Below are 23,880 nucleotides of genomic sequence, written 5' to 3' on the forward strand. Positions count from 1 at the left end.
TGCCGATTGCCGTTGGCAAGCGGGGTGCACTCAGGCCTTGCGAGGCCAGTTGAGAAACTACTTGATTGACAGGTGGCGTCATCGGTGACGAAAACTGACAACGGCCAGGAGAGCGCTGTGCTGACCACATGCCCCTCTGTATACCCGTCCGGTGACGCATAGGGGCTGAGGATGACATGACATCCGGTCGGTACTGTTGCGCCTTACGCGGCCTGTTCGGACGGTGTTTGTTTTTGTTTGTTTATCCTCATGTTATCTCTGCTAATCCGCACATCAGTAGCAGACAAATTGCGCGAGAATCGGGAATCTCAAAAACGTACCACATTTCTACGTACTAAGAATTGCATGGCGACGACTTGGAACGTCATGTACAGTTCTGTCACTGGGCACGAGAGAAAATACGGGACGATGACAGACTTTTAGCAAACGTTCTATTTAGCGACGAAGCGTCATTCACCAACAGCGATAACGTAAACCGGCGTAACATGCACTACTGGGCAACGGAAAATCCACGATGGCTGCGACAAGTGGAACATCAGCGACCTTGGCGGGTTGAAGTATGGTGCGCCGTTACGGGAGGGAGGATAACTTCCCCCCATTTTATCGATGGCAATCTAAATAGTGCAATGTATGCTGATTTCCTACGTAATGTTCTACAGATGTTACCACAAGATGTTTCACTGCATGACAGAATGGCGATGTACTTCCAATATGATGGATGTCCGGCACATCGCTCGCGTGCTGTTGAAGCGGTATTGAATAGCATATTTCGTGACAGTGGATTGGTCGTCGAAGCACCAAACCATGGCCCGCACGTTCACCTGATCTGACGTCCCAGGATTTCTTTCTGTGGGGAAAGTTGAAGGATATTTGCTATCGTGATACACCGACAACACCTGACAACATGCGTCAGCGCATTTTAAATGCAGGTGCGAACATTACGGAAGGCAAACTGCTCGCTGTTGAGAGGAATGTCGTTACTCGTATTGCCAAATGCGTTGAGGTTTACGGACATCATTTTGAGCATTTATTGCATTAATGTGGTATTTACAGGTAATCACGGTGTAACATCGTGTGTTCTCTGAAATGATGCGTTCACAAAGATACATGGATCACAATGGAACAACCGAAATAAAATGTTCAAACGTACCAACGCTCTGTATTTTAATTTGAAAAACCAATCTGTTACCAACTGTTCGTCTAAAATTGTGAGCAATATGTTTGTGATTATTACAGCGCCATTAATCACAAAGAGAGATGAATGTTTTAGTTGGACCACTTTTTTCGCTTTAAGTACCACACGAATATGTAATAAAAATGAAGGTTCATATTTTTAAAAAACGCAGTTGATATCCGTTTGACCTATGGCAGCACCATCTAGCGGGCCAACCATAGCGCCATCTGGTTTCCTCCTTCAAGGTAGACAAGTTTAGGTCTTTGTAGTTTTTTTTTTCGTTTGACACTTATTTCGTGAGATATTTGGTCCGGTCACTATCAATGGACCACCCTGTATATCATTCTTGGTCGCTGTCATTCTTTACTGTATTACACTGTGGTGTAGATTTAGGACTCTTAGTCTATGAACTGTTTGTGATTTGCTGCTGCTGTTGTTGTTAATTGTCCTTTCTAATAATTTTTATAATTTGACTTTTATTGTCTGATTTGATATATCGACCACGAATGAAAAACGCACATTGTCTGAAGGAGCAAATTAACCGAAATGGATCAATAAAAATAAATACGTCACTACCATAGCAGCAATCTACATTCCATTTTAACAAATTTATCTATTTAAAAAATACTTTTCTTGCTGTTGCCAGTCTGGATTTTATATCCTCTTTACTGTTGTCATTTTATTTCCTACCCAAACAGCAAAATTCTACTTTTGCAGTATCACTTACTAATATAATTCTCTCACTGCGTCTGGTTTAACTAGAATACATTCCACTACCTTTGTGGATGTTCATCTTGCAACTTCTTTCCAAGGTACGATCTATTCCATTTGATTGATCTTCAGTGTCCCTTTCCGTCTCTGCATGTACTACAGGAACATCGCAAACCACCAAGTTATTTCTTGTCACTGAACGTAAGTTACCTTGCCAAACTTTTCCTTGGTTTCTTTTACTGCTTGCTCAATGTACAGACTGAGTAACATCGCAATAGGCTACAGCCCTGTCTCACTCCATTCACAACCACTGGCTCTTCCCTTTCCCGTCATTCAAATCGTATTTAGCATGGTTTAGGTAAACTAAATTTCGACATGCCACAGGTAAACGTCAAAGGTACTTAGAGTCTGTCAAGGTGCTATTTTCGAAGTCCACTACGGCTCAGCGGATCAGTGAAAGTAACATATCTGCAAGTGATCGTGAAAAATAGACGATAACAGAGAGAGGGAAGGTAAGCGGGTGCGGATGGGGTAATATACTCCCAGGAATATTTGCTGTAGGCCCTATGCCAAAAGAACAGACAGACTAAGATAAGAACTTTGCTCTTTCTCTCTTTCTTTAATTCCTACATTAAAACTTCTGACAGAGGACGAGAAATTTCAAGTCAATATCATAATACTTCGAATACTATGATGGAGACGAGTCAACAGAATTACCATCTTTCAAGATAAGACGCAAAAACTTTGACAACTCGCTGCAGTATTTATTGTGCAGGAACAATTCTCTCGTTTTTCACCCACTACTCCTTGGCCACCTCTGAATTCTCTATAAAATCTACCATCAGCCTTTGTAATAAAGTTCCACCTTTCACCAAAAAGGTCTGTACTTGCTTTTCCATTATTTTCAAACCGTTTAATTAATAAAAGGTAATTGAAAATCACCGTATACACGTAGCCAAGCAAACCGTAAATGATGATTTTTGACATTAGAAGATAGCTGTAAATTTCACTTTCATCAGCACTATAATGCCGAAAAATGTGCAGTATAAACCTCGAAGTCATCCAAGTAACATACCTAGGATATTTTCACATTTTACCAACTCTTTCAGTTTTCTTGTACATCAGAAAGTCAAGGAGAAAAAGTTGTTCACAAGTTGTTATTCTCTCAACTGACTATACTTCGATGAAATATGGGCCATTACTCAAAAGTTGCAGCAGCAGTCTGATTAAAATTACTTGATGGTTAACGCCCGTCACTTCCCGCCACAGTGTTGCCACATCGGCTGCCGGCTATTGTTTGGTTATAGGTGACACAGAACACGGCTGTTCGCTTCACACAGGCCTTTTAATGTTTAACGCTGAACATGCTGCAACCGGCCGGCGCGAGGTTGACGGAAGGGCGAGATGCTTCATCGACAGCTGGCTATCAGTGACCAATGACTGAACTGCCCTGTAGCTATGAATTTAAACCGATGTCCTAACATAAACACTAGTTTCGAAGTCCACTACGGCTCAGCGGATCAGTGAAAGTATATCTGCAAGCCATTGTGAAGAATCCAAGAAAAAGGCAGGCAGCAATCTGCGACAGGACTGAAATCGCGATCGCTTTGTTCTTGGCGATTAAAGCTAACCTTTACGAGCAAACTCAAGTTTCGGCGCTGAAAAACTATCATTAATTAGTTATCTCAAACTATCCTTGCACTAGATACACAAACTGCTGCTTCATCGATCGGTGATCAGTCCTGCTTGTAGGTTATAGAGGATACTGACAGATTCCAAACGATGAAGAAATAATAGGAAGAAAATAATGGAAAATAAAAAAGTGAATACGGTACTGGAAACGACGAGGCAAAGTATTAGAAACTTTAAAAATACTTTTAAATCAATTAACTGAATAAAACTAATAATTAGACTTACATATTAAAAAAAATTTGCTGTCCTACAGGAGTTTCGAACCTACGACCTTCTACACGAAAAGTTACTGTGCTAACAGTTACGCGACGACTCTACCATGCTTAAAATTGTTGCATTTGTAACTCATATTGCAGTAGCAAAGATGAACTGCAGGCTTCAAAAATTTCGTTTCACGTAATGTAATGCGAAACTTTTCTAATACAAGCCGATCGCTGTGAACACAATAACTGTATATGTGATCTTAAATCGCGCCTTGTGCAGAAGGATCTAGTAGCGTTTAGTCAGTGCTGTGTTTGAAACCTGTGTGTGTGTGTGTGTGTGTGTGTGTGTGTGTGTGTGTGTGTGTGTGTGTGTGTGTTCCTTTATGGTTACCGTGTGTGATTAACACACCTGTTCCACGACTCACGATCCCAATAACAAGAAACAAAGCCGGGCAATATGAACTGACCAACTGTCGTGGCACTTTGGCAACGGCGAACGGTTCGTGCGTAACGCTGAGCGCTGATTGGATAAAACCAGCTCCAGCCCGTGAAGTGTTAGCTATCAAGTAATTTTAATCAGACTACGGCGACTGTAATGCGCACATACGGTTACTCACCGAGCAGTCTGCGTCGCCCACGTAGCAGAAGTCCCCAGAGGCAGATGTGGGAACCCACAGGTGGTCCCCGTTGAGGGCGCCCTCGCCCCAGTCGGGCGTCGAACGCAGAACCCTCTCCGAACCGTCGCTGCCGACCGCTTTCCTGCGAACACCGAACGCACACTCGTCAACTCACTGCTCACACAACAAACTGGATAGCTAAGGGAACTAAACACAATGAAATATAAACGATTTAGCATCTGTTTTGTTCAGATTTTTACCATTCACCTGCCACACAATCACGTCTTTCGTACTGCCATTGCGTATAACGACCGTGACAGTATAGCGAATCGACAAGCACGTCTGAACGTTACGACGCATCTTGAGAACTTCAGCTATAGCTCTGTTAATCAGCTGCACAATACAAATGTCCAGTCTGGTGCAGATCTAGTCACGGCAATCAAGTAGATGTCGCCATAAATGAGACCTGCAGACTCATTACAGGTTGTTTTGAGATCTAGTTTACTGTCTAGCAGATCTTCCATCTCCACATGTCTGTCGCCAGTGCTCATCCAAACTGGAGGAACCTAAGCAGCTGAATTTGAGGACTCATACTTTATATGAGTATCCGACATCCCACAGGTTCAAGTCAAGAAAGAACTACTTTGTGCAACAGGAAACCTCCCTGAACTTCAGAATAATATCATGGCACTCCAGATCTACCCGCACTGCAAGGTGGATAGCGCCTTCTGAAAACCTCCCTACAACTTCTGAGGGAAGTTTGTCTATATGTAACAGACTCAATACGCTTCGGTTTTGAGCTGGGAGAAACATGAGGAAGTAGGAATTTGTCTGCGACTCTACTTTATACGAATGTGATGGAGAAGAGACAACGAACAGTGTCCTTGTTTGGCAGTTGTGCCTAACTGAATGCTCGCCCCAGAACCGAGCAAGCATGTTAATTAGCTGCATATTCGTCACACTATATTTGATAGCTATTTGTGCAGAATTAATTATCCCGTACCACTAACTGTAAGTAGAAAGATAACGTTTGTGGTAGCAGTATATCTGGAGTAACAAGTAAAACAAACACACACACAAACACAAACACACAAACACAAACACACAAACACAAACACACAAACACAAACACACACACAAACACAAACACACACACAAACACAAACACACACACAAACACACACACAAACACAAACACACACACAAACACAAACACACACACAAACACAAACACACACACAAACACACACACAAACACAAACACAAACACAAACACAAACACAAACACAAACACAAACACACAAACACACACACAAACACACACACACACAAAAGACCTGAGTCGTGGGTGGATATCTCAGTTGTTAAGAACACTGCTCGTGACTGACAAATTTCTAGACTTGAGGGCCGTTCCGGTACACTGTTTCAATCTGTCAATAAGTTTCCAAACTAGACAACGCGCGAAAATGGCTTCAGTCATTCTCCATACGCCACTGCAATGGGACGAGCTCTAATAGACGTACATGTCCTCTGCCATGTACTACACCACTGGAACCGGACGAGCTCTAAGACGTATATGTCCCCTGCCATGTACTTTACAGTTGATTGTGGAGAATGAGTGAGGTGTAGTGATAGTAGCGAAGTCGCACAGTACGCAACTGTTTGGCGAAAGAAGATGAAAAACTTCGCCCCAAATGTTTCGAACGGGTGGAACTGAATGTGGAGGGAACCTATACTACTAAATGGTTGACCTGGCTCATCGCACAGTTTCAGTTCCAGGCTGGCTACGTAACGGCTTCGAGGGGCAACGAAAGTTTGATTTTCAGTATTCCTTATAATTATTGAGCGAATTAAAAATTTTTAATGCTGTCATGATCTATTCACTAACAAATATAATCATAAGTATTAATGTTACGAACTGTGCGTATGTCTTGAGGTAGCATCACTCGTGGCGCGAAAACTTCGCAAACTCTATTCATTCAAATTTTGAAAATAGGAGCACTTCGCGACTTACAACATACTTTGCACATAATTTCAAAAGTTTTCGATAGTTCTTGCAGATGGCATCGCACTGACCCTCAGTCCCGGTAGATAACAAAGGGAAAGAAGTTTATCGCTTAGTACATTTTCGAAGGTCACGGAGTAGAGTAGAGCTTCAGCACCAGCCATGTTGTTTTAATGTATTACTTTTTTATTACTAGCTCTGTTTGGAACACAGGTTTTGAGACAGCATCCAGACAGAGCGTGGTTCCGTGATTATGTTGTACAGGGATTATAGAGAAGGTTCAGTTTGAAGAATGAGACCGTGGTTCGGAATTAATAAGAGTCGAATGTTATAAGCAAAAATCGTTCTGATACCTCTTCCGCTGGACCTCTTCTACTGTAAGGTCTTTGCTTTCCATATTTTGGGGAGGGGGTAGTATGGGCCGAAACAAGAAAAAATATCCAGTAAACACGCGCTCTAAACTTCATTTTTGAGGAGCTATGAGCAGTTGTTCATCTTTGTTTCTGTAAACACAACTCTTCTACTGAACAAGTGCTGATACTTCTAGAGCCCATGTTACTGGATACTGTTTTCTCAAAATATGAAAAGTAAAGAGCTTGCAGGGTAAGAGGTCCACTGTCAGAGGTATCAGGCAGATTTCTGCCAATAACATTCGACTCTATCAGTACCGGACCAAGGTCCCTTCCTTCCAACTGTACATTTACCCTTCTCCATCAACCCTGGAAGTTTGCGTCATCACCACCAAATCACCCTGTGTTTCACAAGATGTTACTGCAAAACTATTTCGTTGTGCTGTAATATTTCTGGCCTTACAACCATCATTTTCACCCATAAGAAGCTCTTCTTAGACCAATTGAAAGGTGGGAAGATTACGTAATGTGGTGTGCGGTAATAGTGACAGTTTATTTAGTACGTGTATCGTGAGAAAGACCTCCTAAATTATGATCCTTCTCCGCGACTGGGTGCCGTGTTCAAAAGCAGCGTGCCGAATTGATAAATTTCTGTTATTAATATTACAAAAACTAAACAGCGAATTTACTTGCATGTCATTTAAAAGCATCTCTCAATAGCAGGCTATCATTCCATTATTTCAAATTTGTTAATTACCAGGAGAATAATGAACAGCTGCCAAACGAAAAGGCACACGAAGCACTTCAGAGACCTTCGTGTCGCTCCTAATTTGAATGGCGGGCAAAGTGGTTCGGCTGTAAGATCAGAGATCCGTGGGTGACCTCTGGTTTTGTAAATATGAGAGCACTTGAGGAGGGCAGACATGTCTGCCGCGGCTGGTATTGGTTAAGAGCTTAAACAGCATTCTCTAGTTTTTTGAACATGTGATTGAAATCTAGTCTGATTGTAATGAAGCAAAACGCAGTTCATTATTTTGTTTATTCTCTGTGGAAGTGTGAAGAATGGAAATTATTTGTGATTCATAATGTGGACTGTGCAGTTTCTTGTATTCTGCTAATAAAAAGCACATGGCATCCTGTTCAAATAAGCCAATCCAAAATGTAATTATTCATACAGTACCAGTTCTTCGATAACTGTTTATTACAGTCTCAAGATAACGAATTCGCCAACCTACGAGCTGCTTTCTGCGCTTTGGTCAACAATTATAAAAGAATGCACGTTGGTGAACATTATACAGAACTTACCGAATCGACTCAGGGCGGGAAGCTACTAGGAACCTCGGATGTATTGCAGTCTTAGTGCAAATAATATCAGTGAGGTATGAAGGAAGAAAATTTTCGAGGGAAGGGATTTATCATACACAAAATCCCTCTCTCTATCCTCTCTTTCACTTGACGTTGCGCGACACCTAGTCCGAGAGGTACGACGTTTTATATTTTGGAATTCGATTCTTTAAAGAACAGGGATGGGTGGTTTGCTGGTTGGATTAAATATACAGGGTGGTAGACTGATCGTGACCGGGCCAAATATCTCACGAAATAAGCATCAAACGAAAAAACTACAAAGAACGAAACTCGTCTAGCTTGAAGGGGAAACAACATGGCGCTATACTTGCCCCCTAGATGCCGCTGCCATAGGTCAAACGTATATCAACTTTTTTTTATATGACCCCATTTTTTATTACATATTCGTGTAGTACGTAAAGAAATATGAATATTTTAGTTGGACCACTGTTTCGCTTTGTGATAGATGGCGCTGTAATAGTCACAAACATATGGCTCACAATTTTAGACGACCAGTTGGTAACAGGTAGGTTTTTTAAATTAAATCAAAGAACGTAGGTACATTTGAACATTTTATTTCGGTTGTTCCATTGTGATCCATGTACCTTTGTGAACGCATCATTTCTGAGAACGCATGCTGTCACAGCGTGATTAGCTGTAAATACCACATTAATGCAATAAATTCTCAAAATGATTCCGTCACCCTCAATGCATTTGGCAATAGGTGTAACGACATTCCTCGGAACAGCGAGTAGTTCGCCTTACGTAATGTTCCCACATGCATTGACAATGCGCTGACGCATGTTGTCAGGCGTTGTCGGTGGATCAGGACAGCAAATATCCTTCACCTTTCCCCACAGAAAGAAATCCGGGAACGTGGGATCCGGTGAACGTGCCGGCCATGGCATGGTGCTTCGACGACCAATCCACCTGTCATGTAATATGCTATTCAATACCGCTTCAACAGCACGCGAGCTATGTGCCGGACATCCATCACGTTGGGAGTACATCACCATTCTGTCATGCAGTGAAATAAGTTTTGGTAACATCGGTAACACATTACGTAGGAAATCAGCATACATTGCACAATTTAGATTGTCATCGACAAAATGGGGGCAAATATTCCTTCCTCCCATAATGCCGCACCATATATTAACCCGCCAAGGTCGCTGATGTTCCCCTTGTCGCAGCCATCATAGATTTTTCGTTGCCCAATAGTGCATATTATGCCGGTTTACGTTATCGCTGTTGGTTAATGACGCTTCGTCGCTAGACAGAACGCGTGCAAAAAATCTGTCATCGTCACGTGATTTCTCTTGTGCCCAGTGGCAGAACTGTACACGACTTGGACAGACGTCGCCATGCAATTCCTGGTGGATAGAAATATGGTACGGGTGCAATCGATGTTGAAGTAGCATTCTCAACACCAACGTCTTTGAGATTCCCGATTCTCGCACAATTTGTCTGCTACTTATGTGCGGATTAGCCGCGACAGCAGCTAAAACACCTACTTGGGCATCATCATTCGTTGGAGGTCGTGGTTGACGTTTCACATGTGGCTGAGCACTTCCTGTTTCCTTAAATAACGTAACTATACGGTGAACGGTCCGGACACTTGGGTGGTGATGTCCAGGATACCGATCAGCATACATAGCACACAATTGCCATACATCAACACGATATCGACGTTTTCCGCAATTGGTAAACGGTCCATTTTAACACGGGTAATGTATCACGGAGCAAATACCGTCCGTACTGGCGGAATGTTACGTGATACCACGTACTTATACGTTTGTTACTTTTACAGCGCCATCTATCACAAAGCGAAATAAGTGGTCCAACTAAAACATTCATATTTTTTACGGACTACACGAATATGTAATAAAAAATGGGGGTTCCTATTTAAAAGGGCAGTTGATATCCGTTTGACCTATGGCAGCGCCATCTAGCGGGCCAACCATAGCGCCATCTGGTTTCCTCCTTCAAGCTAGACGAGTTTCGTTCTTTGTAGTTTTTTCGTTTGACGCTTATTTCGTGAGATATTTGGCCCGGTCACTATCAATGGACCACCCTGTATGTACAAAACACACGTAAATCCCTCGCTCGCTTACGGTGATGAACAGTGGGTAAAGAAGAAAAGTAAGCTCTGTTTCGCGCCGTAAGTGGGCTGTTGGCCAGTGATCTGGACGTATGGGGAGGTCAGTGCACGGAACAGGCTTCGGTCAGGAGTCGTAGATACGGTGACGGCGAGTGAGCGTGCAGCGCCGAGGTTTGGCAACGTGAGAGCCGACCCGCTGCGGTGCCGCAGCCTCGGTGGGCGGACCCGCCGCTCACGCCGTGACGAGACGCCTACAGGCCGTGTCTCCGGCACTTGGGTTGCGTGCGCTGGCTGCCGTCCATGCGCGAGATGAACGCCACTGGGCCATCGCAACGGACAATACTGCGGACAGCTGGAAGAGGGGGGGAAACTAAAGTCGTAATTTTTTCCGAGTGCACGCGGCTCTACTATATGGTTAAATCATGACGGCATCCTCTTGAGTAAAATATTACGGAGGTAAGGCCGTCCTCCATTCGGACCTCCGGGTGGCGACTACTCGGGAGGATTCGATGTGTGGTGTCACCGCCAGACACCACACTTGCTAGGTGGTAGCCTTTAAATCGGCCGCGGTCCGGTAGTATACGTCGGACCCGCGTGTCGCCACTATCAGTGATTGCAGACCGAGCGCCTCCACACGGCAGGTCTAGAGAGACTTCCTAGCTCTCGCCCCAGTTGTACAGCCGACTTCGCTAGCGATGGTTCATTGAATAAATACGCTCTCATTTGCCGAGACGATAGTTAGCATAACCTTCAGCTACGTTACTTGCTACGACCTAGCAAGGCGCCATAGTCAGTTACCATTGTTATTGTGAATCATGTATAGTCACGAGCTACGTGCGTCATTAATGGATTGAAGTTAAGTATTCCACCAGCTACCTTCGTTTTTCTCATTTCTAATTTCCTTGTCATGTTCCAGACCTCACGCCAGCCTGCGTGAGCTAAAACGCGTGCATTTCGGCCTCCTTTAGTAACACGGTGTTGGCTCTCCTGACAATCACAACACCATGATTAGGAAAGAAAACTGGCGTTCTACGGATCGGAGCGTGGAATGTTAGATCCTTTAATTGCGAAAGTAGGTTAGAAAATTTAAAAAAGGATACGGGTGGGTTGAAGTTAGATATAGTGCGAATTAGTGAAGTTCGGGGGTAGGAGGAAAACTGAACTTCCGGTCAGGTGAATGAAAGGTTATAAATACACAATCAACTAGGGGTAATGCAGGAGTAGGTTTAATAGTGAATAACAAAATAGGAACGCAAGTAATCTACTACGAACAGCTCAGTGAACGCATTATTGTAGCCAAGATAGACAGGAAGCCAACGTTCATGACAGTAGTAAAAATTTAAATGCCGAGTAGCACCGCATTTGATGAAGAGATTGAAGAAATATATGAGGCAGCAGAACAAATTATTTACATAATTAAGGGTGATGAAAATTTAATTGTGATGATGGACTGGAATTCGATAGGAGGTAGGTGAATATGGATCGGGAGAAAGGAATGAAAGAGGAAGACGCGTGGTGAAATTTTTGCACAGAGAGTAATTTAACCATCGAAAACACTTGGTTTAAGAATCATCAGAGAAGGTTGTATACGTGGAATATATCGGGAACACCGAAAGTTTTCAAATTGATTATATAGTGGTAAGACAGATTTAGAAACCAGAGTTTAAATTGTAAGTCATTTCCAGGGACAAAAAATGGTTCAAATGGCTCTGAGCACTATGGGACTTAACATCTGTGGTCATCAGTTCCCTAGGACTTAGTACTACTTAAACCTAACTAACCTAAGGACATCACACACATCGATGCCCGAGGCAAGATTCGAACCTGGGACCGTAGCGGTCACGCGGTTCCAAACTGAAGCGCCCAGAACCTCACGGCCACAACGCCCGTTGTTTCCAAGGACAGATGTGGACTCCGGTGACAGTGTACTCGTTAAGAACTGTGGATTGAAGCTGAACAAATGGCATAAACTTAGGAAATTAAGGAGATGGGACCTGGAGAACTTAAAAAGAACCAAAGGTTATACAGAGTTTTAGAGGGACCATTAGGCAACAGATGACTAGAACAAGGGAAGTAAACACACCAGAAGAACAATATACAGCTTTAGGGGATGTAATAGTGAAGGCAGCAGACGATCTAATAGCTAACAAGATCAGGCGTAGTAGAAAATCTTTAATAGGACAAGAGTTATTGAATTTAATTGATAAAAGGAGGAAATTTAGAAATGCAGCGAATGAAGCAGGTGAAAGGAATACAAACAACTAAAAAATGAGATTGAGAGCAAGTTTAAGGAGTCAGAAGCATATATCACGAGGGGAAAGGTAGATACCGCCTACAGCAAAATTAAAGAGGCCATTGGAGAAAAAAGAAGCAGCTGTATTAATATCAAGAGCTCAAGCGGAAAACTGCTACTCAGCAAAGAGCGAAAAGCTGAAAAGTGGGCAGTATATAAAAGGTCTATGCAAGGGAGGAGAACTTGAAAGAAATATTAGAGGAAGGGAATAGGACGTAGATAAGGATGAGACGGGAGATATGATACGGCGAGAATAATTTGACCGAGCACTCGGAGCACTGAAACCCCAATTCGAAACAAGGCCGCCGAACAGGCTACACTCCGTCCGAACTACTGATAGCTTTAGGAGAGCCAACAATGACAAAATTATTCCGTCTGGTGTGCAAGATGTGTGAGACACGCAAGATACCCTCAGACTTCAAGAAGAATGTAATATTCTCTATTCCAAACGAAGCAGGTGCTGACAGGTGTGAAAATTACCAAACTATCAGTTTAATAAGTCATGGTTGCAAAATACTAACACGAATTATTTACAGAAGAATGGTAAAACTGATAGAAGTCGACCTCGGAGAATATCAGTTTGGATTTCGGAGAAACACAGGAAGACGCGAAGCTTCACTAACCAAATGACTTCCTTTAGAGGACAGGTTAAACAAAGGCAAACGTACGTTTATAGCACATGTAGACTTAGAGAAAGCTTTTGACAATACTGACTGGATATTCTCTCAAACTCTGAAGGCAGCGGGAGTAAAATACAGGGAGCGAAAGGCTTTTACACTTTGTACAGAAACCAGACGGCAGTGTCTGAGAAGGGAGTGAGATAGAGTTGTAGCATGTCCCCAATGTTATTCAACCTACACATTGAGCAAGCAGTTACGAAAGACAAAGAAAAATTTGGAGTAGGAATTAAAGTTCACGTAAAAGAAATAAAAACCTTGAAGTTTGCCGACGACATTGTAATTCTATCAGAGACAGCAAAGAATTTTGAAGGGTAGTTGAACGGAATGGGCATTGTCTTGAGAGGAGGCTGTAAATTGTACATCAACAAAAGCAAAACATGGATAATGTAATGTAGTCGAATTAAATTAGGTGATGCTGAGGGAATTAGATTAGGAAATGAGGCATTCGAAGTAGTAGGCGAGTTTTGCCGTTTGGACACGAAAATAAATGGTGATGGCCGAAGTAGAGAGGATATAAAATGTAGAAATGGCATGAAAAGCGTTTCTGAACAAGAGAGATTTGTTATCGTAACATAGAATATAGATTTAAGTGTTAGGAAGTATTTTCTGAAAGGATTTGTCTGGAGTATAGAAAAGAAACGTGGAATTAACCATTGTAGACAAAGAGATAATAGAAGCTTTTGAAATGTGGTGGGCCACAGAGGAATTCTAAAGATTAGGTGGTTAGATCACGTAACTAATGAGGAGTTACTGAAGAGAATTGTTGAGAAAAGATTTTCGTGGCACAACTTGACTGGCTAGAAGAAGGGATCGTTTGATAGGATACATTCTTAGACATCAGGCTTGATATGAGAGGGAAGTGTGCGGGTAAAAATCGTACAGGGATGCCAAGGGATGAATACAGCAAGCAGATTCAGAAGAATGCAAGCTGCGGTACTTATTTGGAGATGAAGAGGTTTGCTCAGAATAGAGTGCATGGAGAGCTGCATCAAACCAGTCTTCGCATTGAATCCTATACCCGATGTTACTCAATCCGTACACTCAGCAAACTTTAAATGAAACCGCAGAGAAATCTGAGAACTAAAGTACAGGAAGAAAAAATAAAAACTTTGTGGTTCAGCAACGACTTTGCAATCTGGCCAGAAACAGCAAGGACTTGCGAAGATAAGAATGGATAATACCTTGAGATTATACGATGAATATCAACAAAAGTAATGGAATGTAGTCAAGTCTAATAACACTGGGCAATCAGGAACTGAGACACTAAACGTACTAGAAGGATTTTGCTAGTTGGGCGAAGTCGAGTCATAAAATGCATACTGCTAATAGCACCGAAAGATTTTCTGCGAAAGGGAAACATATTACGATCTAATATAAATTTAAGTGTTATGAAGTCTTGTCTGAAAAATTTTGCTTGAAGCGTAGTTTTGTACAGAAGTGAAACATTTACGACAAACAGTGCACACAATAAGAGAATAGAAGCTTTTTCACCATGTTATAGCGGACAATATAGCGAATTTTCTGGCGATCGCAAATTATTTTTGTCGTTTATAGTCGGCGTCACTTTTTTCCAGCTGAACTATTTACTTTTTTCTGTGGCATTTGGTGAAACTTTAGCGGCGTAACATGTACGGGACTTGATCAAACGCTATCAAGATTAACAGCGTCGCAGGAGAAGAGGTTCTCAAATGCCTACCCTATTATACCAAATGTAAACAAGCCCGAAAATTAGATACACTTCGTGTGTTTATTATTACGGCTGTCATACCAACCGCTGAAAAAAATTGACGTTGAGCATTGCTACATACTGTGAAGCGATTCTGGAGAAACAATGCTGCACCGTGAATTTCACCTGAGTTAACGGCAGCTCAGGCCCGTGTTATAAGGCATGTCATGCCTTCAGGAGTCGTCGATGTTTCCTAATAGACTTCTTGTTTTAATTGTCGCACAGATTAAGGTACAGAACTGTTAAGTTTGGTGAGTATGCTGACCATTTTGCGTTTCCTGAATGACCTCTCCAATACTCTCCTAATGTTGTCTACGAGGGACTGTCAAATGGTTCAAATGGCTCTGAGCACTGTGGGACTTAACATCAGTCCCCTAGAACTTAGATCTACGTAAACCTAACTAACCTAAGGACATCACACAACACCCAGTCATCACGAGGCAAGGGTCTGTCATTACATGTATGGAATGGAGGGGCATCAGTCATGTCGGTACCACAATGAATGCAGTATGTCCAGTGGGACATCATCCAATAACTGTGGCAGCATCATATATTAGGAACTCGAGATATGTGTCTTTCGATTCCCATCAATAACAAAGGGAACAATGACGCGGATCTTGGAAAAGTGCTCACCAAAAGTTGATAGACAAAGAGCTTTGTTTTTATCCACTATTTCTAGTCAGCGTGGCATTTTAACTATCATCGCGTATCGCAAAAAATTAACTTTGCCATGTAAACGATGCTTTTCCTTAAATAAAAATTTGCTCAGATACGCCACAACACTTTGCATTTTTCGTAGACGACATTTGGGGACTTTTAACCACTTTTGAAAGCCACTGCCTTGAAGATGTGGATGCAGCGAAATGTGAAGGCGATGAAATACGTTGGAATGTAGTGTTCGCAGAACACTCGTTTGCTTGAACCCTCTCAATTTCAGAGATGTGTCTTAGTGACATGTGCATTATCTGTTACTGCTCCGAAAGTTTCATTTCCCTCAAACATTTAAAACACGTAGAACGTTTAAGGTCTATTCGTCTGAACAATTTTATTTAATTTGTTTATGTAAATGAAAACATTATGACATTTGCTAGTGATACTGCCAGGGTTGGCTGCCTTTGTTAACAACATTACCTTTCATTCCCATGTAATATAGCTGCAATTCCGCACAGAAAAGTCGGACGTAACCGTAACCAGTTTTCGCCTTCCGTATATTTTCTGTCGTCTTAACGCCATTACACATTCATCATCATTTCAATGGCTGCAGGTTCGTACAATGAAACTGTTCAGTGCGAAATACAACAGTGCACGTTTTCAATAGCGAGTGCAACCCGTATGTACTAACAACAGCAGGACGGTTAAGTGGCACAACTCAATTTACCAGCAACTTTGCTCAGTGGAAGATGGGTCAGAATAAACGAACACTTATCTCGGCCTATCATTAGATGCTCGACCGTTTCTGAGAAAATGACGGTCAAAGTTTTTGAAATACTCTTACTTTATATGCCTTTTGCAAACGGCCTTGCAGCAGTGGTAACACCTATTCCCGTCAGATCACCGAAGCTAAGAGCGAGCGGTCTTTGCTTGCATTTGGATGGGTGACCGTCCAGGTCTGATAAGCGCAGTTGGCAAGCGGGGTGTACTCAGTGCTTGTGAGGCCAACTGACCAGCAACTTGACTAAGATGGATGTAAACTGATCTAAATATTTACGGATTACCAATACGATGGAACGATCACATACACTACTGGCCATTAAAATTGCTACACTATAAAGATGACGTGCTACAGACTCGAAATTTAACCGACAGGAAGAAGATGCTGTGACATGCAAATGATTAGGCTTCAGAGCATTCACACAAGGTTGGCGCCTGTGGCGACAACAACAACGTGCTGACATGAGGCAAGTTTACAACCGATTTCTCGTACACAAACAGCAGTTGACCGGCGTTGCCTGGTGCAACGTTGTTGTGATGCCTCGAGCAAGGAGGAGAAATGCGTACCATCACGTTTCAGACTATGATAAAGGTCGGATTGTAGCCTATCGCGATAGCGGTTTAACTTATCGCGACATTGCTGTTCGCGTTGGTCGAGATCCAATGACTGTTAGCAGAATATGGAATCGGTTGGTTCAGGAGGGTAATACGGAACGCCGTGCTGGGTCCCAAACGGCCTCGTATCACTAGCAGTCGAGATGACAGGCATCTTATCCGCATGGCTGTAACGGATCGTGCAGCCACGTCTCGATCCCTGAGTCTACGGATGGGGACGTTTGCAAGACAACAACCATCTGCACGAACAGTTTGACGACGTCTGCAGCAGCATGGACTATCAGCTCGGAGACCGTGGCTGCGGTTACCCTTGACGCTGCATCACAGACAGGAGCACCTGCGATGGTGTACTCAACGACGAACCTGGGTGTACGAACGGCAAAAAGTCATTTTTTCGGATGAATCCAGGTTCCGTTTACAGCATCGTGAGGGTCGCATCCTTGTTTGGCGGCATCGCGGTGAACGCACATTGGAAGCGTGTATTCGTCATCGCCATACTGGCGTATTACCAGGCGTGATGGTATGGGGTGCCATTGGTCACACGTCTCGGTCACCCCTTGTTCGCCTTGACGGCACAGTGGACGTTACATTTCAGATGTGTTACGACCCGTGGCTCTACCCTTAATTCGATCCCTGCGAAACCCTACATTTCAGCATGATTATGCACGACCGCATGTTGCAGGTCCTGTGCGGGGCTTTCTGGATACAGAAAATGTTCGGCTGCTGCCCCGGCCAGCACATTCTGCAGATCTCTCAAAAATTGAAAACGTCTCGTCAATGGTGACCGAGCAACTGGCGCGTCACAATACGTCCGTCACTACTCTTGATGAACTGTGGTATGGTGTTGAAGTTGGATGGGCAGCTATACCTGTACACGCCATCCAAGCTCTGTTTGACTCAATGCCCAGGCGTTTGAAGGCCTTTATTACGGCCAGAGGTGGTTGTTCTGGGTACTGATTTCTCAGGATCTATGCACCCACATAGAGCGAAAATGTAATCACATGTCAGTTCTAGTATAATATATTTGTCCAATGAATACCCGTTTATCATCTGCATTTCTTCTTGGTGTAGCAATTTTAATGGCCAGTAGTGTAGATAATGTTGCGGAGAATGCAAACACTGAGATCTATTGGCAGAACACTGTGGAAATGCAACAGGTTTACTAAAGAGACTGCATACGCTATGCTTGTCCGCCCTCTTTTGGATTACTGCTGTGCGGTGTGGGATTCACAGCAGGTAGTATTGACGGAGGACATAGAAAAAGTTAGGAGAAGAGCAGATCATTTTGTAGGATACACGAATTTGGGTGTGGCAATCATTAAAACAAAAGGACTTTTTCACTGCGGCAGGACCTTCTCATGAAATTCCAGTCACAAACTTTCTGTGAAATTTCGTTGGCGCCCAACTGCATAGGTAGGAATGATCGTCATAATAAAATAAGAGAAATCAGAGGTCGCACGAAAAGATTTAAGTGTTCGTTTTTGGAGCGCGCTGTTCGAGAAGGGAACGGTGAAGAAGTACCTCAAAGGTGGTCTCTCTCAGGCACTTATAAGCCGCAAAGTAATCATGCTGGTGTAGATGAAGTGGCGGCTTCAGTCACAAAAACTGACAACGGCCGGGAGAGCGTTGTGCGGACCACACGCCCCTCCATATCCGCGACGGCCTTCGGTCGAGGCAGTTTATGTGCCTTTTGGCGTGTAAATAGTTCGGTCGAAGCGGTGGCGCAGTGAGTAGCGTCGGGGCTTTAGACTTTCGCATTTTTATTTTTGTTTTTAGTTTATCTGCCCATGTCCGTAAAAGACTACTACACGCATTTGGCCAAAGGGTACTGACCTAACGTTATTCTTATATTAAATGTTTATCTGGTGAAAGAATTAAAAAATGATTAAAAAATTATTTAAAATAGTTTTCGGTAAAATTCCTGTAGTTTATCTTGATTCATAATCAATTCCAAGCGGCGATAAAGCGATCCGCTAAGCGTGAATGGTGGCGAAATTATCGCCAACGCGTGAAATCTTCAGCAATGTTGACGACGTTTCTTTCCACAGAAAGATTTATCTGAAGAAATCCCGTTGTGACAAACCTGCCTTCGCGCAGTACTCTGTGGCATCTAATGTTTCTACGGTCGCTGTCGTCCAAGCTCATGCATCAAACCTTCCCCAAGAATAAATTTGAGACTAAAGTATAAGAATTAATATAAAAATTGCTATAAGAATGCAAAGGAAGTGTATGAAAATTTTTTAAAAATGCAACCCCCTAACAATGCCATACACACACACACGGGGGTTTCGGAAATTCTCGTTCTTGCAGTGGAGTGCATAAGATTTATAGGACGTACCCATTTCGGAAACGTCATCCAACGAAGCTATATTCGCATTGTATGCAGAGTGATTTCGCGGTGATGTTACAGCGAACTTAAGATAATGGAGATGGTCAAATGTATCACTCTGAGGTAGGGGAGTAGGCAACTTTCTGAATAAGAAAAGGTGTGAAGTTATCCACATGAGTACTAAAAGAAATCACCTAAATTTCGATTACGGGATAAGGCTTTAAAGTAAAATAAATATTTAGGGATTACAATTACAAATGACCTAAATTTGAATGATCACGTAGATAATATTGTGGGAAGAGAAAACCAAAGACTGCGATTCATTGGCAGAACACTTAGAATGTGCAACAGGTCTACTAAAGAGACTGTTTGCACCACGCTTGTCCGCCCTATTCTGGAGTACTGCTGTGCGGTGTGGGATCCGCGTCAGGTGGGACTGACGGACGACGTCAAAAAAGTACAAAGAAGGGCGGCTCGTTTTGTATTATCGCGAAGTAGGGGAGATAGTTCCACAAATATGATACGTGAATTGGAGTGGCAATCATTAAAAGAAAGGCGTTTTTCGTTGCGACGGGATCTTCTCATGAAATTTCAATCACCAGTTTTCTCCTCCGATTGCGAAAACATGTTGGCACCCACCTACATAGGGAGATAAAATAAGAGGAATCAGGGCTCGCACAGAAAAATTTAAGTTCTCGTTTTTCCCGCTCGCCGTTCGAGAGTGGAACGGTAGAGAGACAAAAAATGGTTCAAATGGCTCTGAGCACTATGGGACTTAACATCTGTGGTTATCAGTCCACTAGAACTCTGAACTACTTAAACCTAACTAACCTAAGGACATCACACACATCCATGCCCGAGGCAAGATTCGAACCTGCGACCGTAGCAGTCGCGCGGTTCCGGACTGAGTGCCTAGAACCGCCAGACCACCGCGGCCGGCGGTAGAGAGACAGCTTCAACGTTGTTCAGTGAACCCTCTGCCAGGCACTTGACTGTGAATAGCAGAGTAATCACGTAGATGTAGATGTAGGTGGTATCATGGGCAAAAACAAGGAAAGATGCCCAGTAAACACGGAGTCTAAAATGCATACCTGATGATCTATGAGCATTTGTTTATCTCCTTCATTGAACAGTTGCTCACAATTCTTAAAATATGCGTTTTACTAGACTTTTTTCTCGTTTTTGTCCATACTACAACCTCTGAAAGTTGCCTTCCCTACAATCTTAACAACAACGATACCAGTATATCTATTCCACCGTCAGAGGTAGCAGAACCGTTTTCTCTTTTAACTTTCGACTTGTTCGTATCCGGTACAGCGACCCTCACCTCAAATTGATACATTTATCTTTCTCCATCACTCCTGTACGTACACACTTTTACAGACGCCGGAGCCAGTAACTTTGACGCTCTGTAGTGTCGTTGGCTGACGTTTCCGTAGGTAAATGAAAAAATAAAATCAGATAAATAAAAACAATGGTCGTGTTTCGAAAATGGGGAGCGAAAGTAAGAGATCGCGATGTAAGCCACTGTAATACCGTTTCGGCCGAGAATACCGCGCGCAAAAATGCATCTGAATTAGTCGAAGACTTTAACCTTTGTTCTCTTAGAAACGGTGAGTATATACGGATAAACCGAGACACTTCTTCGTTTATTTTGACTCCTCTTCCATCGAGCGAAGCTTCTGGGAAATTGGGTTGCGGCACTTTACCATAGTCTCCTCCTTAGGAGTAAGGGCCAGGAGTATCTCGGCAAAATGACGTACAATAAAATGGCTGTTGTCCGTATATATTTATTTGAAACAGCGCCCTTCCTCCATTAGCCCGGACGAAAGTATTTATTTCTGTTGTTCCATACCTCAAGGATGGATGACGAAATACGTGGGTCCTGAATCGTGCTCATACCAATACAAACACGCAGCCTGATAGCGACCCACATTTTAGGGACTGGAATAGGAGGTCAGGAGTGGTTTCCGTGAAGGCCGGCCAACTCGGGATGTGGTCAGACGGGCTCCAAATAAACAAACCACAAACTTGTCCCCGAGGCGAAATAGGCGGCTAGACACGCGTGAGATTTCGACACACAGAGTCGGAACTTATCCGTAAGTCTCAGCGCGTGGTTTAAAACAGTGTCAGTTGCACAGGCGGTCATGAACTCTAAGTCCGAATAAGCCTAGCCGTCGACGACGAGATCATTAGAAACAGAGTACTAGTTCGGAACGGGAATATTTCTGGAAGCAAATGTGCCATGTCCTTTTAAGAAAGGATCCAGGCATTTGTGTTAAATAGTTTAGGGAAACCACGAAGAACTTGTATTCGGTGTCGAATCTCCCGAAAACGAGATGCGAGCTCAGCACCACGTCGCTCGTTAGATTAAGCCCGAAGAAAGGGATTTCAGGTGTACTTAATGTTATCCATTACAGATACTACGTAACAGAGCAGCACGGTTTTACATGAACTGCAACAACACATGGTCACTTGCCAAATAGTACCTTATCTTCCTTCATTAACTAGTTTTCTCGCCATTTGAGGGGCTATTGTTCATACTTTCAGAATTTTACTTAACAATGGAAGGTGCTTCGCTGTGACAAGATAAGAAACACCTGTATCACCTTGTGTGGTATTTATTTGATAAGTTGCATCGAAAGTTGAATTTATTTACTTCCTGCTGTAGCATGGGCTCTACAGATGACAAAATCCCGCTTGCACCTTCCATTCTCATTGCTTGTCAGTCAGACATTATTCACTATCACTAAATGTCGCTGTGCGTTATTTTTTGTGAACACTCAACTTCAGAAACCGGTCAGCATTATCTTCACAACACAGTACAGTACAATGATCTTCGCCTAAAGGTAAAACCACTGTGAAAATTTAACGAAAACTGTGTTAACATTGATGGTGAATTACTACGTTAAGGGAAACATCGCAGCTATTACCATCTAATATGTGAGTATTAAATTTAGCGGACACCAATTCACGTGATGAACTTACTACATTATCTCTAAAACTAACAGGATAATTTTGTATTGTCTGCCTGCATATATACGTCGTCGGCTTTTTAAAAGCATTAAAACGCAAGATCTGTTAGCTTAAACCCTAAATTATAAGCCTTATTTTTTAAGATTACATACTAATAATATAGTTACACAAAGAATTAATAAGCAACAAGGGAGAGGCGGCAGACTTAACTGAAAACTAGGAATGTTGGAAATTACACTGTTGTCATAGTGCAGGACATTAGAGACCGAGCATTATCTCAAATGGACAAGATTAATTGCCACGTAAGTGACAGTGGACGGAGTTTAGATGGCCGTATATTCCTTAGGAGGCCTGTTCAGGACCTGCAACAAACTCTACACCTTGAGTTATTGTGGTCTAGGTTGCCATTTCGTATGACAGCAGAAGATCTCTCATGGTTATTCTACGCACCTTGACTGCAAATTTGCACGTCAGTCTGGTGATTCTACCTGTTTTGCTACTCTCGCCCACTACCGCTGTTGTAATCCAACATGCTCCACAATCTGTCGTCATGTCGCTTTGGTCTGCTCGATCACCAGATCTGTCTCCAATTCAAGCACATATGGGACATCTTCGGACGACAGATCCAGCGTCATCCACAAACATTAACCGTCCCTGTACAGACCGACCAAGTTCAAGAGGCATGGGAATCCATCCCACAAACTGACATCCGCCACCTGTGCAACACAATGCATGCACTGAGTCAGCATTCTACATTTTCAATCACTTATCTCTCGCTTATCTTGTGATCTCGCAATGTTAATCACTTCAGTATGTTACCTGGACAAATGTATTTCCCAAATTTCGTTACTCTACATTAATTATTTTTTGGTGTTGCAATTTTTTTCCGATAGTCTCTGTTACTACTCATGCGACAGTACAGTGGTGCCATTTTCAACAGGACAATGCTCGTTCTCCGACGGCACGTGACTGCCAACTGTGTGCGTGCTGTTGAGGTACTCCCGTGTTCAGTAGGGTCTCCTAATCTGTTTCTGATATAATTTGTGTAGGACAAGCTCGGACGTCAACTCCATGCCACAGCCAGGATACAGGACCATTTGCAACATGTTGTGGGCCAGATTGCCTCAGGATAGTATACAACAGCTTTATGGTACCCTTCACAATCGAATCAGTGCATGTATCCAGGCAGAGGGTGTGGAACGTGATGATAAGTGGCTCACACTGCCAAGTTCTTTTGAAATTTGACTCGATTTCTTAATCATTGAAAATAAAATGAAACAGGCTCTCAACCCGTGAAGTTTCATTTCGTTTCATCCTCCACTTCTGGATGCTTCACTTTTTCTTTTTTTTTTCGCGCAGTGTAGCTGAATGTGTCGATGTTGTCAAAAAGGACGATTACGAGAACGCGAGAGTTACGTTACACACAGTGTACAAATTAGCCTTTCTGTGCTGTTACTTTAGCATCCACGGAAATCCTCCACAAAATGCTCCTTTTCTCCAACTGCCGATTGTTAAGTAGCTAAACGTGAGTCGTCGTATCTCAGACACTATTACCCCAGTTCACTACTAGTAGCGCGTCATCGAGCAGAAGTATTGCACCACAATTAAGAATGAAATTAAAAATCAAAATTTACGT

At 42.8% G+C, this 23,880-nt stretch overlaps 1 protein-coding gene across 3 annotated transcripts in view; it reads right to left on the reverse strand.

Moving 5' to 3' along the window:
• LOC126282166 (eye-specific diacylglycerol kinase) overlaps positions 1–23,880 on the reverse strand; it is a 1,350,273-nt gene that overhangs the window by 412,892 nt on the left and 913,501 nt on the right. For all 3 annotated transcript variants that reach the window (XM_049981691.1, XM_049981690.1, XM_049981689.1), the window contains exon 3: positions 4,398–4,539. In XM_049981691.1, coding sequence (XP_049837648.1) covers positions 4,398–4,539 — 142 coding nt within the window. The remainder of the gene's footprint in view (positions 1–4,397; positions 4,540–23,880) is intronic.

This window comes from Schistocerca gregaria, chromosome 7 (genome assembly GCF_023897955.1).
Source record: "Schistocerca gregaria isolate iqSchGreg1 chromosome 7, iqSchGreg1.2, whole genome shotgun sequence".
Taxonomy (NCBI): domain Eukaryota; kingdom Metazoa; phylum Arthropoda; class Insecta; order Orthoptera; family Acrididae; genus Schistocerca; species Schistocerca gregaria.